General features: G+C 35.6%; 2 protein-coding genes and 1 long non-coding RNA gene across 3 annotated transcripts; 2 read left to right on the forward strand and 1 right to left on the reverse strand.

Annotated features, from left to right (window-relative positions):
• The first annotated feature begins 2,226 nt into the window (after positions 1-2,226).
• LYK3 (protein kinase family protein / peptidoglycan-binding LysM domain-containing protein) lies at positions 2,227-7,695 on the forward strand. Its single transcript, XM_086599886.1, has 11 exons — positions 2,227-2,876; positions 3,309-3,386; positions 4,005-4,304; positions 4,792-4,937; positions 5,048-5,137; positions 5,251-5,356; positions 5,660-5,811; positions 5,894-5,991; positions 6,082-6,229; positions 6,630-6,737; positions 7,271-7,695. The coding sequence occupies exons 1-11, from the start codon at positions 2,291-2,293 to the stop codon at positions 7,433-7,435; spliced, it is 1,977 nt and encodes a 658-aa protein (XP_086456012.1). The 5' UTR covers positions 2,227-2,290; the 3' UTR covers positions 7,436-7,695.
• LOC147507171 (uncharacterized) lies at positions 6,369-7,388 on the reverse strand. The gene is made up of 2 exons (XR_015217567.1): positions 7,248-7,388; positions 6,369-7,128 (listed from the first exon to the last, which is right to left on the reverse strand). It is a non-coding gene; the product is annotated as an uncharacterized LOC147507171 (long non-coding RNA).
• Positions 7,696-8,176: 481 nt separating the features above from the next.
• Positions 8,177-12,336, forward strand: LOC147507172 (senescence/dehydration-associated protein At3g51250-like). Its single transcript, XM_086599888.1, has 5 exons — positions 8,177-9,334; positions 11,203-11,315; positions 11,448-11,614; positions 11,752-11,836; positions 12,005-12,336. The coding sequence occupies exons 1-5, from the start codon at positions 8,750-8,752 to the stop codon at positions 12,165-12,167; spliced, it is 1,113 nt and encodes a 370-aa protein (XP_086456014.1). The 5' UTR covers positions 8,177-8,749; the 3' UTR covers positions 12,168-12,336.
• Positions 12,337-16,647: the final 4,311 nt, after the last annotated feature.

Raw genomic sequence — 16,647 nt, forward strand, 5'->3', positions numbered from 1 at the left:
ATTCATACTTCAACATGAGCTATGAACACTTATTGTTCATATAAACAATCATTATTCATACCTATTTGGGGTATGAATAATCACTGTTCACACCTCAACGCATCAACGTAACGTATGATAAGTAAAAACACCTATTGGACTAGTATGAACAATCATTGTTCATATGATTGTTCATATTTATTTGGGGTATGAACAATCACTGTTCATATACTTCAACATGAGCTATGAACAATCAATGTTCATACCTCAACATAATGTATGATCAGTAAAAACACATATTGAAGTATGAGCAATAATTGTTTATACCTCAACATGAGTTATGAACAATCATTGTTCATACTTTAATATATTGTATGAGGTACATTAATCTATTTGGGTATGAACAATCAATGTTCATACATCAACATAAGATATGAACACTTATTGTTCATAGCAAAATGACTGAAAGGGTAAAATCAGAAAATATTTATTTCAAATCCGGACTATTTGTCTTTACAAATTATTTTCACTCGAAATTTGGTTTTCCGGATTATTTACACCTGAAAATTGTCTTTTAGAGTGATTAAAAAAAAAACACTAGTTCTATGAGTGATTTTCACTTGCAAATGGCCCTTGGGACCAATTTTACATGTTGGTTTGTTTGCAGGAGCAGGCTATGGCAACTGTTTCGATACGACACCTTGGTCTGTTTAAAATCCAATACGTACTTCCATTTTTTTTTTGCACTAAGCACTCATAAATAAACCCAACTATATTAAGTACACTGATTTATCTTTAAGTTGACTCTCCCCACCCCCCACCCCCCCAATGTCTGTTGGTATTCATTTAGTATCAAGGATTTCCACAATTGCGAATGTAAATGGTTCTCTGAGCTTGATCGATAAGAAATCAGGGATGGTTAGACTTTTAAATCATGTGAATGGATCAATATCATCCATGGATTGGACCGGTGCAGTTGAGAGAGTTCCTAGTTATATGTTCACAGAACCTACTTTTGAAGGCTTATTGGAGCTTGTAAACGATCAGTGGGAAAATTGTTTTACAGAAGAAGACCTCAATTGTTCAACTGTTCGTAAAACGGTAGTAAGTGGCTAAGTGTCCTTGACCGGGAGGCATTACAGTTCTTTGATTCTTCTCCATTCATTGATGGGTCCAATTCGCTACTTATTTTCGAAATAAATTTACTTCGCTTGCTTGGAAGTTGGAACTCTTGGAGGCAACATCAATCCACATACGATCATAAAGGCGGAAAGCATCATATCATCAGTTAAAATTACGTACTACACACAGCTACAGAAATAAACTCTGTAGGCCTACCAGCCTAGTTCAAGGTATACTCCATCCACAGCATTCAAAATTATGTCATCTTGAGGCAGGAACCAGGAAGTATCCTCTTCAAGCTCGTTCAGCAGATTCATTGCATGGGTTGAGTCAACACTTTTTTATCACGATTCATTGCATACCTTAACCGTATAAATTCATTTCTACCAGTATAAGTTTCTGACCATCTCCAAATCTCCAATGGCATACATACATTGGATAAATAATGTCTTTGTGACGTGGATGGTGGATCCAATCATAAGTGACAATAAATTCACACAGACTCCAAAACCTTTTCGATAAGAGCATTCTCAGTGCAATGCAAAATATTTCCCTTTCTTTTTAAAAAACAAGGAAAATGTTAGATTAATGCAAAGGTTTTTTTTGGAGGAATGTTAGATTCCGTATGGAGGTTTTTGATCCCGACCGATTTTTTTTTGTTTGAAGTTAAAAAACCGAAAAAACACGCGAGACGGAATGTTTCATTCCGTCCGAAAAAAAAATCGAAAAAACACACGAGATGGAATCCAATATCCCGTCCGAAATTAACAAATCAACCACTATCTCGGTGGAAGATTTCACCTTGATTTCAACTAGAGAAAATATTCACACCTGCATTGCACACCTCTTTTCCCCAAAACCGGTGACTATAGTCACAAACCCCCCAAAATCACCAACATGGGATTGGGGAATGCTCTAAAAGTATTATACATTAATTAATTAAGATAAAAGTGGTAATTTGGCAATTAATGAAACACTTGGGCATTACGGTAGTTATCAGTTAACTCAAAGGTCGTTTAATTAGTTAACTTAGATTCTCCATAAAAATCTCCCGGTTTATTTCCATCATCTTCAAATCACCTTCTCATACTTACCTGTCTAACCATCACTGTCTTGCTGTACTCCAACTGTACTCCTCACTACTCCCTACTTACACACTTCCCCTGTTTTTTTTTTCCTCCCAGTAGCAATGGAGTTTTTCTTAACTCTGGTTTTCTTGTTTCTTAACATGCACACTCTCTTTTCTTATCCCACTACACCTCTTACTTGCACTGATACAACTAGAGTATGCACTTCATTTCTTGCTTTCAAACCAAGTTTAAACCATACTCTACCTATACTAGAATCCATGTTTGATGTACTTCACCAAGATATAACAGTTGACAAGAAAGATTTTTTTGAGTATGTTTTTGTAAAAAAGAACTGTTTTTGTGCACCAACTAGTAATGGGTATTTGACAAATACTACATTTACAGTGAAAACTAATGAAGGATCTGTGTTTGAAACTGTTAATGAAGCTTATATGGGTCTTGCTATGTTGTCGAATTCTACACGGAAAGCAAGATATGGTGCTGTTGTTTCTTTGCATCTTTTGTGTGGATGTTCAAGTGGGTTGTGGAATTATTTGATGAGTTATGTGTTACGAGATGGTGATTCAATTGAATCGCTTTCGAGTCGATTTGGAGTTAGTATGGATAGTATTGAATCTGTTAATGGAATTGTTAATCCAGATAATGTTACTGTTGGGGCTCTTTATTACATTCCTCTCAACTCAGGTCAGCGTTTTTCTTCTTTTAGTCATCTTTGATTTGGAAATTGAAGCAATGAGTGATCTTTATTGGTAGATGTTTATGTAAAATTACAGATTTTATATGAATGTACCAAAATTGAGATTCAGCTTAGCGCAATTGACAAATTGTTCAAAGCATTTTTACTTATTTCCATGGAAAATGAGTCAGAATCAAATTCTAAGCATCTTTCCCACAACCCCTAGTCGATTTTTATGGAAATTGAGTTGTGATCATCTAAGGGCTTAGTCTTGGGACTTCTACCACTTGAATGGGCAATGCAATGAATATTGTGCTTTTGCAGAAATGTCATTTTCTTATGGTTGTTAGTAGTTTGCATTATTTAATTTTTGGTTGTAAAATCTTCCTGGTGTAGCTATTGCTGAATTTTTATCTCTTATTGCCTTGATGTTTCTGCAGTTCCTGGTGAACCTTATCCTTTAGAGACAGAGATATCTCCCACTCCAGTGCCTGAGCCATCTGTTGACAGTTCTACAGGTATGTTTGACCTCTACTAACTGAAATTTGCCAGATTCGTAGTACGACCTTGATTGCTCTGAAAATTTTATCAAACTGAATATTTGTGTAGTTTGTTGAGTGTTTTTCCTGAAGCTATGATCAACTTCCGTTATCAAGTAAAAGCCAAGTGAGGATTGCCTAGGTATATGGCTGTCTAGATTTCAATGTAGACTATGATTCTCAATTTTAAGATAAAGACTGAAGCCAGTTCTTGCAGTTAACTTAGAGGGGTATCTGAAAGCATTTGATATAACATCAAATGAAGGCTTTTATGTAGTCCATTTGGTGTTAATAACTTGGCTTCTCCTAGTAGCCCACTCTCCACAGTGGCAGTGAAACAACTTAAGTGAAAACTTTACCAGCAGAAATCCGATACTCTGGGTGTATTTCCTTTGTTTGAGGTTTGTTACTGGTAACAAAGTAGAAAACCTCACATGGTTTTCTGAAAGATCTTCAAATCTTCAATATCCAGTGGAGGAGAAAAGTGAACGAAAAATCATTGCGTTATAAAATGTGCATAAGTCAAGAACTTTCCTACTAATACTTATTATACTGTTGAGATATATAACAAGTGACATGCTACTCCCTCTTATGCAGCAAATCAAGTGAACTATAAATCTCATTTTCCATATGCATGGACTATTGGGGGCTCAGGTGCCGGTCTTCTTCTAATCTTCGTCATTGTACTCATGTGCATTTCTTTCAAATCTTCTAGTTGCTGTCATCCATCCCCTAGAAGTAATGCCAAAAATCCTGATGGAAAGATTGGTCACAAGTTTCACATTCTTGGGAGGACAAGTTTCTGCTGTACCTCAGGAAGGTCAGTATGTGTCAAGTCTAAGGACTGGAAGCCCAACAATGGAGAACCTGTCAATCGTCAAAAGAATATTCCCAAAGGTATTCAACCCACTGACCTTCTTAACGTCCATAAGCTTTTGTTTAGGAGTTAAATTTTTGAATATTATGTCTTTCCCTGTGTTTCAGATGCATGTAGACACGTTCAATAGAAATTTGTATCAGCTTTCTTGTAGGTCACTGTGTTGGAAACTTCTGACCATTTGGATACTAGACGGTGTCAGTGCCATTGTTACATAGTGATGATGCTATCTGTCAGTCACATGTCCTGATGTCCACACACTTGAATAGTACTTTTATCTCTTTCACAAAGTCACCAGGTTTAACACTTCTGTTCATTCTTGTGTAAATACTGACATGCCGGTGGGATTCAGATTCCTGCCATTGTTGTGTAGGCAGTGTTTTATTTGTGTTTCTGATAAATTCATTTGAATTATTTATGTAATCAGTGATATATTCTTTCTTCTTTACCTTTTATTTTATCAAGGTTCAGTGCTTTGAACTATATATACGTCTTATTTTCTTGTAGGTATGGGGACTGAAGTCTTTGACATGGAGAAGCCTGTCGTGTTCACCTATGAGGAAATTATTTTTTCGACTGATAGTTTCGCTGATTCAAATCTTCTTGGACATGGGACATATGGTTCTGTATATTATGCACTTCTTCGGGACCAGGTCTGTAGCTTTTTATGCATCGAGTGCGTCTATTAAAGTTTGTGCTTATGCAAGTGATGTTGTTGTCTCTGCTGTGAGTGACAATAATCACAATACTTCAATTCTATTAGGAGGTTGCAATCAAAAGAATGACTGCTATGAAGACAAAGGAATTCTTGGCAGAGATGAAAGTTCTTTGCAAAGTGCACCATGCAAACTTGGTAATACTTCTGTAGGGTTTTAGTGGCCCCTGTTGCTTATTCAGTTTCGGAAAGTTCTTATTGTTGCAGTATCTAAATTATTTGACTCTTAAATTTACCTTACTTTTGTCAAGGTAGAACTGATTGGCTATGCTGCTAGTGATGATGAGCTCTTCCTTATTTACGAGTATGCTCAGAAGGGTTCACTAAGAAGTCATCTACATGATCCCCAGAACAAGGGTAAGAATATTATTTTTATGAGTGATTACAAAACTATTTTTTTGTTGAGTGATTACAAAATTCATTCCCCAGTACCTCTATTACCTTATCTATGCAGAAATTTTCACTTCTGGTTTATCCTGCGTCTTTTGTAATGATGAACCTTGTGATGTCACATTAGCCAGTGAAGTTGATAGTGACAACATCTGAATGTTTAAAATATAACTGGGGTTTATCGGTTTGGGGAAAGTGGAAACATATGTCTGATTCATGTATGTTAGCCAGTTATGTACAGTACTTATTTTGTGACTGTTGGATGTTCAGGCAATACATCCCTTTCGTGGATTGTAAGGGTTCAAATTGCACTTGACACTGCACGTGGTCTGGAATACATTCATGAGCACACCAAAACTCATTATGTCCATCGAGACATCAAAACAAGCAATATCTTAATTGATAGCGCCTTCAGGGGAAAGGTTTGACACAACCATAACAGTTTCTTGTTTAACTTTAATGATTATTTCATTAAGTTTTACTTACCCTTCTATTTGTATGTAGGTCTCTGATTTTGGGCTTGCGAAACTTGTTGGAAAAACTAGTGAAGGAGAAGCTTCTGCAACAAGAGTTGTAGGAACTTTTGGTTATTTGGCTCCAGAGTAATCTATTCTACACTAATATAGGCAGAGTTGATTTGAGCTTATTAAAGTTGTACTCACTAATATACTTAGCATTACTACTCTTGACAGATATTTGAGTGACGGCCTGGCGACTACAAAAAGTGATGTGTACGCCTTTGGAGTTGTTCTTTTTGAGCTAATCTCAGGAAAGGAAGCAATTACTCGAACTGACGGATTGGTGTTGAAAAATCCTGAAAGACGGTCATTAGCATCCATTGTACGCCTTCTTCTTCCTTCTCAATGAACCAATACATAGCGCATCCAAGTTTTACGAGTTCATTTTGTGAAATGATTTGGCAGAGATCTGAGGGTTGCATGAATGGCTTGGATTTGGACAAATATGAAGGATCTAGTAATACAAACTAAAACTGATAACATATTAATAAATCCTGTAGATGTAGAACTTGATATACAAGATATTAAGTCCTATAGATCTATCTAGTAATATATACACCATATTTTCTTAAAGCTTACGTTTTCTTCAAAGAAACATTGTTTGTTGCCTACTTTTTTTTGCTGGTTACTAATTACATATTTCCTTTGGGTTACTTGGTTTATTTTACTATCCTTTGAAGCATTGTATAATCTCTTCTTTGGTTTTCACATATTCATATCAGATGCTAGCAGCACTTAGAAACTCCCCCAATTCAATGAGCATGACAAGCTTGAGAGAGTGCATTGATCCAAATTTGATGGACTTATATCCTCACGATTGTGTATACAAGGTAAGCATCATCATGTTTCATTTCTTTACATTCTAGCAGCAGTTTGCAATATGTAAGCTCAGTATCCCTGGGATACATGTTATGAATCTGGCAGATGGAGTAACTTAACTAAGATCAAAGAAATCAATGGATGTCATATATGAGCATGACTGTGGCCTTATATATGCTTTTGGATGCTTTCTTTGTTACTTTTGAGAAATCCACAACATAAATGTCAGAAACTGGAGAACAAATTGAAACTTTACGAACGTGACAAAGCGATACCTTTTATTTTTTCTTTTTTTTGGCTCAGATAGCATGGTGAACCTTCAGTGAATTGCAAAGCGACCTGTGTATTTCACTGAAATCTTAGTAGCACTGCATCCAATCAAGCCCTCACACTCACAATGCACTGTCGTTAAAAGACCTCTTAAACTTGGAATTACCATATATATACGCAAGTGTATCCTTTCTTATTTTTAATAACGTGATCTAGCTTGGTCTTGTAACTGGAAGTCGTTAGTCACTCACCTCCTATTTCGCTGATGGTGTAGCTGGCCTTGCTGGCCAAACAATGTGTGGATGAGGATCCCATTCTACGACCAGACATGAAACAAGTGGTGATGTCCCTGTCACAGATCCTCTTGTCTTCAGTTGAGTGGGAAGCAACTCTTGCTGGGAACAGTCAAGTATTCAGTGGTCTTGTGCAGGGAAGGTAGAAGGCAATGAAGTCATGAAGAAGATGTACTGTTGAGGTGCAACTTATTTTCACCACCGTACTTTGAGCTTTATAACAGCTTAGTGTGTATGTACAGAGTTGCAAAGATGTGCCATGCATGCCATCACAATCATTATTAGTTTTTCTTTACTTTTCATCTGTGTTTTTTTTAAAGGTGTTGTATTCTTTTGACTTTTCTTCATGACAAAATTTTGATGTAATGTATATCAAGATGTATTGATGACGCCGTGTTTTGCGTTATTATCTCGTCGACATCCTTTCCATATCAGATTTCCATGTCACGTTCTGAAACAAATAAGTTTAACAAATATAACAGTAGAGCATGTCGTTCATGCATATGTTCCTCGATAATTTCGAGTGTTACCTTGCTAGTAGTACAAGAGTAAATTGAGATTTTCCATTGGAAGAGTCTGTCTGAATGAAATTAAGGCATGATGTCTCTCCTATTATGCTGATGATCGATCATTTACCCGTGGTTGAATTAAGCTTGAATTTTATTAACAGTTTAGTAGCATTGTAGTCTTTACAGATTATTAGCTCCTTTTTAAAAAGCACCTTTACTTTTCTTCACATGGAAGTATTCCTCAAGAATATGATAGAACGAGTGATAAATATGAACGGAATCAAAAGCAAGACTGCATGAAAATCTGTCTAATTTCTTTGAAAGAGAGTTATTAAAACTGCTATAACAACACTTTCACGGAGTAGTATGTCAAAAACTGTAGGTAAAAAGCACTACCTATTACCTACCCTGTGGCATGTGGCATGTGGAATGTCCTATGCTTTAGACAAACTGGAAGACGGCACATACACCACGTCGGCAATTGCAGTGGCGTGAGCCAATTCTACTCTTATCCACCAAAGATGGTGATGGCGCAGTGTCTTAAAAATCCTCAGATATATTGGTAGTAATATATACCATAGTTTTTGCTGGAAGCCAGTGCCAAATGATTTTGATATATACCTTTGATGACGATATATGCTTACGTCTTTAAGCAAACTTCGTTGAAATTATGGCTTAGTTGAAACTTGAGTAATATATGTTGATCTTGGTTTCTTCGTTTTACCCCCGACAATGAGGATGATTGATCCCTTTCCATTTTCTTTGTTTCATTCTTTTCAAGTAATACTTTAGCATCCTTTTTACTGGCTTCAATTATTATCTTTCTTAATTATTCTTATTCCATACGTGCTTTCGGTAACACTAATATCTCTTTCTCTAAAAAAAATATCTTCTTCTAAGTTGAAGCTTGAAAAATAATCCAGAAAGAAAAAGAAAAACATAGAAGAAGACATGGGCTGCTGCGGAAGAAGTAGCACTCATGCTAAAAATCATCCTCATGCTCAAACCATGACCACCAACTCCCCTACTGAAACTTCAAATCTTCCAAAGCAAGAGTTACTCCTCCAAATCCCAGAATGTACTCTGAACTTAATAGAAGGTGGAGAAAGTACTGTGCTCGTTAAAGGTGACTTCACTCTCATCAGGCTCTTAGATGAGAACACATCACTTGCTTTCATCGTAAAAGTAGGCAATGATATTCAATGGCCTTTAACAAAAGATGAGCCAGTAGTGAAACTCAACAAGCTTAATTATCTCTTTTCATTACCCTTGAAAGATGGCGATCCTTTGAGCTATGGGGTGTCTTTCTCTGAACAATTTAGTAGTGATCTGGCTCTTTTTGATACTTTTCTGAAAGAACACTCTTGTTTCTCTGTGGCCTCTACGCTGTCTGTGGATGGGAACCGTGCTGTAAATTGGAAAGAATATGCACCAAGGATTGAAGATTACAATGGAGTTTTGGCTAAAGCTATTGCAGCAGGAACAGGTCATCTCGTCAGGGGAATTTTCGTATGCAGTAATGCCTACACCAAGCAGGTTGGTAATAATAACTTAGATACGACTCTAAGGGCCGGTTTGTTTTGTGGTTTTTGCAAGTGATTACTACTTATTTGTGGTGTTTGTTTTTCAGCTACTTGTAAGTGGTAGATCTTTTTTATAGTATAATTTTGTTATTTATAAGTGCCAAAAGTGTTCAGTAGCAAAACTTGACTTATATAAACTTATAATTAGTAAACACTTACAAGTAGCAAAAAAACAAACGCCCCCTAACTCTCATGACTAAACTTTATTCAGAGACTTGAACTCTAATCTTCCAAAATATTGTAAACAAAAGGGCGTTTACAATATTTTCATATCATTAACAACAGTCGGCGGCGCTGAGTTTTGCGGGGCACTAGACGAGTTCCTAAAGTGTGGCCCTAAAGAGTTGTGGGAGAACGGTACGCAATTCAAAACAATAAAAGAAAGAGGAGTGGGACTAGTTTGGAGAATTGAAGAGAAGAATAACCGATATACTAGTTCTTTTTTTATTTTGTTTGTGTTTTGGAGAGAAGAATTGCAGGTTGGGTAGTTAGTGTAGGAATGAGGACGTTGGTTTCTGAGGTGGAGGGTGGAGTTATGGACTTATAGGCTTTTACTTATTATTTATTTAAGACTCATGTTTGGGACAAATTTAGATTTAAGAGCTCAATATTGGGCCAAAAAAAAAAAAAAACAGTAGGCTTATTGTTTGTGAAATACTTCATATTTGGGCTGAAAAAGAACACTAGTGCCAGAACTGGTTTAAGGGGGGGGCTCGTTTGGGACCAAATTCGCTTGTGTAGAATGTCCTCAGGCCGGCCCTGTTAACAATATGATTATACTCTATTTTGCAAGACAAGAGAGAATACATAGATTGATTAAAAAAGGGTTTTCATAAAAACACCACTTATTTTACCAAGAACTACCTATACCCAAAACAAAACCAAACGGATCCTAAGACCAAATGAGCACCACTTAAGATTTTTATGTTTTTATAAAAAAAAATGTTTAATTTTGACAAATTCAAAATTTTAATCATCTTCTATAAAATTGAACGAATGAGTATATTCAATTGAATAATTTTATTAAAAGTTTTGCTTTGATTTCAACTGTAATAATGTGGAGAAAAGATTATGGATTTGATTCTTAAATTATTATGAGACTTATTTGTTTTCATGTTGGAGTTCTTCCAAACTTTGATAAATTTTATAATTCAATCATTTTTTTTAAAATAAAATAAATAAATGAATGGGTACCTTCAATTAGTAATAATTTTTTCTTGTTTGATTTTGATTATTAGAAAATTTTCTAAAAGAAAATTTGTGTTTTGATTATTAATAAATTATTTTAAAATATTATTAATTTCGGTCCTAATTTTAGGACGTGTTTGTTTTGTGGTTAGTGTATGGTGCTCTTGGTAAAATCAGTGGTGTCTATATGAAAACCTTAAAGAAACTTTACAATTTACAAGGTATTACAGTAACTAAAAAAATGTTAAGGATGGGTTAGTTTGGTACTATTTAAAGTAGACGTCAACTTACACTAAAAAAAAAAAAAAAAAAAAGTGATGGTCTAAATATTTTGCGATGGAAGCTGAGGCGAACGCTTCAAGAACGCCTCACACACTGAAGCTTACGCTTCCATTGCACAAACGCCTTACTCAACGGCTTTCAGTCCGCACAATGACAAACACATCCTTAAACTAAAAAATTGCTTGAAACTCTGTTGATACTCTTAAATCTTATCATATTAAGTTACATGAAATGTATACATTTGAGCTTTGGGGTTCGACAATCTATATATATACCTATGGACCTATGGTAATTAGAGTACAAGCCATTGCTTATATATGATAGCAACATCCTAATAGAAGTAAGTTGCAGGTTCAAAAGGGAGGAGAGATGATTACAGAGAAGAACACCGCCTATGCTGAAGGGAGCACGGTGAACAACAGTGGCAATGGGAACAAGAGTGGATTAAACAAAGGCCTCAAAAGGTATTAAACATAAAATTAGTAGCAACACCTACCTTTTGCAAAGCAACAACGTGTTTTGTTTTGATATTGTATATCTGGTGCTAGGATATATTTGAAAAGTTGGTAAGTATTTTTGATCCTGTGTCTGCGTAGGGTGAGGAAGCTGTCCAAGACGACAGAGAAGATGAGTAAATCTCTGCTGAATGGTGTTGGATTTGTTACTGGGTCGGTAGTAAAACCTATTGCTCGTTCTCCAGCAGGGAAAGCACTCCTTGCCAATGTTCCTGGAGAGGTCCTCCTTGCCTCACTTGATGCTGTCAGTAAGTGAAACGTTACACCCCCTCTTTGCGTGTTTCATTTAATTTGTTTCTCAACAAGGCTTTTATTAGCTAGATTGATTGGTGCAACATTTTAAGATGATTTTTCTTACAAGTAAATTTTTTTCTTGGAATTACAGACAAGATCCTGGATGCAGCTGAAGTTGCTGAAAAACAAGCTCTATCTGCTACTTCCAAGGTCGCAAGCAGAATGGTCAGCAACAAGTAAGGAGTTTATTAGCCATGAACACGACTGAAATTAATTTGAATTGTCCCGGACTTTTGGTCTATTTGGCATGTTATTTCATGCTGACAGATTGTGCGCCTAGACGTCGACATTTTTCTTCATTTTGTCGTTGGACAATCATTAGCATTATATTCATGTTTTTTCAGATTTGGCGAAAGCGCAGGGGAGGCCACAGAACATGTACTTGCAACAGCAGGGCATTGTGCTGGCACTGCATGGAACATCTTTAAGATTCGAAAAGCCGTCAATCCTGCAACTTCTCTTCGATCTTCTGTGTTGAAGAATGCAGTAGGAACTAAACGGGGTTAGAACATGCAAAATACTGACCCACCCCATCCATCTAGTCTTATCAAGTGAAGACTGAGCGAGTGTTATTTTGTTACAGAAAGTTTGAATGATACAATTTAAAAGTGGCATTAGTCCACCCCACCCTTCCAGATTTGTATAAATTTAATTATATATAACTAGTTAATGGGCACTTGCGTTGCACATGTTGTTATGAAGATAGTAAAATTTTAATCTGGGAAAAAGGATGGCAACACAACAATGGTTCTAGTGGGACAAAATACGACAATAGATCCTCGAACATTAAAATCCTAAATATACAATAGCATTTGATGGTTCAATTATTCAGTTAAACTAAGATGTTGTAAGTATAGTCAATATTATATTATGATCCCATAGAAAATCTGAATAATCTAATTAATCTTGGCTGCTATAAAATTGTGTTCCAAAATCATTCAAACAAATTTCTTCTAAAATAATTCCTGGTTTAAAAATTGAAGGTTAAATTATTTGATGTTGTTATCAAGTTATACAATTATACAAACAAATTAATATAAATCCGTCAGAGAAATTCGGGAATAACAATTGGAATTTGTAATAGTAAATATTATGCAGACACTTGTTAAATTTATGAGAAGAATATATAGAAAAAACAAATATAAAATGATGTTCGTTGGTATTGACATGCGTGAGGCAGTTGTTGTTGGAGTCATCAAGAGTGTGAATCCTAATGGAGGCAAGTTCACCAATTCTGTTGCCAAGAAAAACTGCACCTGTGGGAGTTTGCTGGGAGGCCGAGGGTCAAAGTGATTCATTGTCCAACAGACATGCCATCTTTAAGTCCCTCAATTTTGTGTACGTCTAGTTGCAAGAACCAAACTCCTAGGGACACCGAAACAACTGTACACATAAAAAAACTGAGAAACTTGAATAAACAAATTCATCATCTAAGTGTAGCAACAAAAACAGTTTCTACACGTAAAGTAGATTCCTACCAGTACTGTAACTCGCGTAATTATGATCTTAAATGTTTGGGACCAACACTTACATAATTGTACTGTCATGGTGATTTGCATTGTAGAAGTGAATTCATCAATTCATGGAGTGATCCACGCGACTCATAGAAGAATCCTACATCTTACTCACCCGTTCTGATTGAACTCACCTAACGGGAGACTCAACTCAACTTCATCTTCTGCGGAATCAATGAAAAATAATTATTGTAGTAAGAATGTACGTACACTAATTAAAAACAATTAATTTAGTGGAAACTTGGACTGTCTCTCAGCTCCAAGTATTAGAGTTGAGGCCCTAGGCCTCAAACTCCATGGAACGAAGTTGAGATGTACCATAAGCAGTGACAGCTGCAACTTACCTGAGTCGAGTCTAATTCGATGCATAAATCCTTTCATAGTTCAATCCCATGTTGATAGCCTCTTAAATGATTTCTATGATTTCCAAAGTCGTACTCCAATGTTTCTGCAAAAAAAACCTGGAGAATCTCACATTTACTATTTCTAAAAATTGCACCATATCCTGTAGGGCCAGGATTTCCATGAGAATTGAGAAGAAGTGAAGAACCATGCACATTTATCTTTATCACCCCTTCATCCAAATTTGTAAAAAAAATTGTTTTTCTTCTTAAGGTCAATGAATGCAATTACTTATATCCTAAGCCTCTTGTTTATTTATTTATTTTTTTTCTGTTTCTACTTGTGAAGAGGAAGTGATTGTGACTCACTCAGGTGAGGAACATGGTTCTTAACATTAATAATCCTTATTTTCTTTTAAGGTGTCAATACTGTATTGTGATTCTTTGGAGTGTAGATACTATCTTCAATGGATTATGTATGTCAGAACTTGGAGTTCTATTCCTCCAGCAAAAATTTACGTTGCGGTCTGTTTGGTGGTTAGTTTTTACAGGTATATTGGTCAAGAACGAAGACGAGCGGTTTTTTTTTTTTTAATTGTGAAACTGCGAAACCGCGAAATGGTGTCTTGTTTTATGAAGACGTTGAGTTTTATAGTCCTCGGAATGTTTTAACTTACCGATTTACCCTTGGAAAGTGGAGTGTAGAAAATTCCGTGGGCGAAACTTTCGATTTAAAAGATTGGGCTAAAATCGAAAATACGGATACTAATAAACGTCGGCAAGCTCTAAAGCACGGACGTACCTACTAATGGGCTGTGTCCGCGTCGGACACAGACATGGCATGGACGCGCGTCGGACGCGGTCAAGACGCGGTCAATTAAGTTGGACGCGGTCAGGACGCGGTCAACATGGTCAGGACGCGGATTTTGACCCAAATAAATAAAAATAATATTAAAAAACTCAATTTTTTCATTTTTTGTTTTGTTAAGACTTATGACATATTTTTAAAGTTTGATTAGGAAATATTAAACTTAGTTTTGTGGTTATTTATCTTTAATAGTTTTGAATTTATAAATGTTGATACATTTAATTTAGTTTTTAATATTTAATTTATATAAAATAAAATTATAAATATTAATTAATTTCCGGGTCCGTGTCCTATCTTTTTGAGATATAACTGAGTGTCAGCGTCCGTGTCCGTGCAACATAGTCGGAAAGTTTTCCCATTTCCCGATATTTCACGGCATTTGGTATTGTGGCTGAGAAAACAGAGTCTGGTAAACCAACGGCCCCTAAAATTCAAATTTATGAGGTTGAGTCTTGGTAGAAATTGATTCGAAAATGTGGAATAAGAACAGCAGATCGAAATCAACGAGAAAACCATTTAAACAAATCTCTTCAGAGGACAACATTACAAATCAACTCTTTCTTGTTCGCTCAGATCTCTCTAATCTCATCCAACAGGTAAACTAAACCAAACCCTAGTTTTTTTCATGTTGTGTTTAAAGAGAAATCAAACTAGACAAATATGCAACATTCATGTTGCAGTCAACAACATATGCAAATTTCAAAACCCTAATTCCCCAAATTAAACCTAAATTTTGAAACTCTAATCCTACTTCCCCAAATTAAACCCAAATTTTGAAACCCAAGTTCCCCAAATTAAACCCTAGTTTCCTCAAATTAAACCCAAATTTCGAAATGAAGAACCTTAATGAAGAAAAAAAAAAAGATTCAAACGATAATGTGCAAGCAAACACAAGATCTACTACAAAAAAAAAAGAGAACAAGATGGCAAAAAGGTTAAATACCAAATTTCATTGATAGTTTCACAATTTTGATATATTAGGATTTTCATTTTATGAAAAATTGGTTAAAGTGTGTTGAATGTATTCACTGCAACATTAGTGTTGCATCGAATATACTTAGATTTTCATTTGCACTGTCACTTACCACTGCAATATGGATGTTGCACTATCAAATCCCAATGCAACATGGATGTTGCAGTGTCAAATCCCACTTTAACATGAGTATTTTGGGTCGAATGCAACATGAGTGTTGTTTGAGGTTTAAATTGGTGATGTTTGTTTGAGTTTTGAGGCATGTTTTCCACTGAAACATCCATGTTGTAGTAAAAAGCACAATTTGAAACATTCATGCTGCGATCGTAATTGGTTGCAACAAGCTACTAATTCATTAGTTTTCTTCGAGTTTCTGCAAACAAGGGAAGGCCGCTAAATCTAAACTGAGCCTTCCGAAACAAACTAAAGATGCAACTACCTCAACGAGCAAAAACCCAAAAACGAAAGGCAAAGAAAAGATAGAGGAGAAAGGTAAAGAAAATTTGGTGAAAAGCGAGTTGTTGAATTATAGGTCCAGTTTAAAGTCAATGATTGATATTATGGATTTGATTAGAGCTGATATAACGGAAGTGCATAAGGAAAAAATGATAGATACACCATTTGCAAATCTTTTTAGTGTCTTTATTGAAAATAGGGTGAATGTTAATACCACAATAAAAGCAAATATTGATGTTTGGTCAGTTTTGAAGGCTACAAAATTCCTTATTAGTGCTATCAGTTTGATACCTCATCAATTTCATTAATGATATCTTTGAGAAGCTGGCTCAGGAATCTTCAAGGCTTGCAAGGTACAACAAGAAGCCCACCATCACTTCTCGAGATTCGGACTCTTCGTTCATCTTGTTCTTCTTATTGAATTGGCTAAGCATGCCGTTTCTGGAGGCACCAAGGCGGTTACCAAATTTACTAGTTCTTGAAAATGTTTGTTTAGGGTTTGTTTCAATGTTTCAATGTTTCTGTCTTTAGTATTTAGTATTAGAATGTTTCAATGTTAGTGGTGTCGATGTAATATATAGTTGATTTAGAACCTATGAATCAGAGTTAGATATTTTGTGAATGAAATTAGGGTTTCTGGTGTTCTCTATTTTGGTTGATTTCTTCATTCGTTTTACCTAGTTCAGATCTGAGATGGTTTGATTACAATGCCAATCTGGTGTTATTGGCGTAAATTTCTGTAACCAGTTATAATTGATGATGGTTATGGATCTTGAATTGGAATGATGGCAGTTAAGAAAATGTTAGCATAATTGTAAAGTTTGGTTACTTTTTA

This window comes from Coptis chinensis, chromosome 3 (assembly GCF_015680905.1).
Source record: "Coptis chinensis isolate HL-2020 chromosome 3, ASM1568090v1, whole genome shotgun sequence".
NCBI classification, from domain to species: domain Eukaryota; kingdom Viridiplantae; phylum Streptophyta; class Magnoliopsida; order Ranunculales; family Ranunculaceae; genus Coptis; species Coptis chinensis.

Coding starts and splice junctions, on each gene's coding strand:
- LYK3 (XM_086599886.1), top strand. CDS start 2,291: ATGGAGTTTTTCTTAACTCTGGTTTTCTTGTTTCTTAACATGCACACT. Junction 4,305..4,791: donor TCAAAAGAATATTCCCAAAG/GTATTCAACCCA, acceptor ATTTTCTTGTAG/GTATGGGGACTGAAGTCTTT. Junction 6,230..6,629: donor GACGGTCATTAGCATCCATT/GTACGCCTTCTT, acceptor TATTCATATCAG/ATGCTAGCAGCACTTAGAAA.
- LOC147507172 (XM_086599888.1), top strand. CDS start 8,750: ATGGGCTGCTGCGGAAGAAGTAGCACTCATGCTAAAAATCATCCTCAT. Junction 11,316..11,447: donor TTAAACAAAGGCCTCAAAAG/GTATTAAACATA, acceptor GTGTCTGCGTAG/GGTGAGGAAGCTGTCCAAGA. Junction 11,615..11,751: donor TGCCTCACTTGATGCTGTCA/GTAAGTGAAACG, acceptor TTGGAATTACAG/ACAAGATCCTGGATGCAGCT.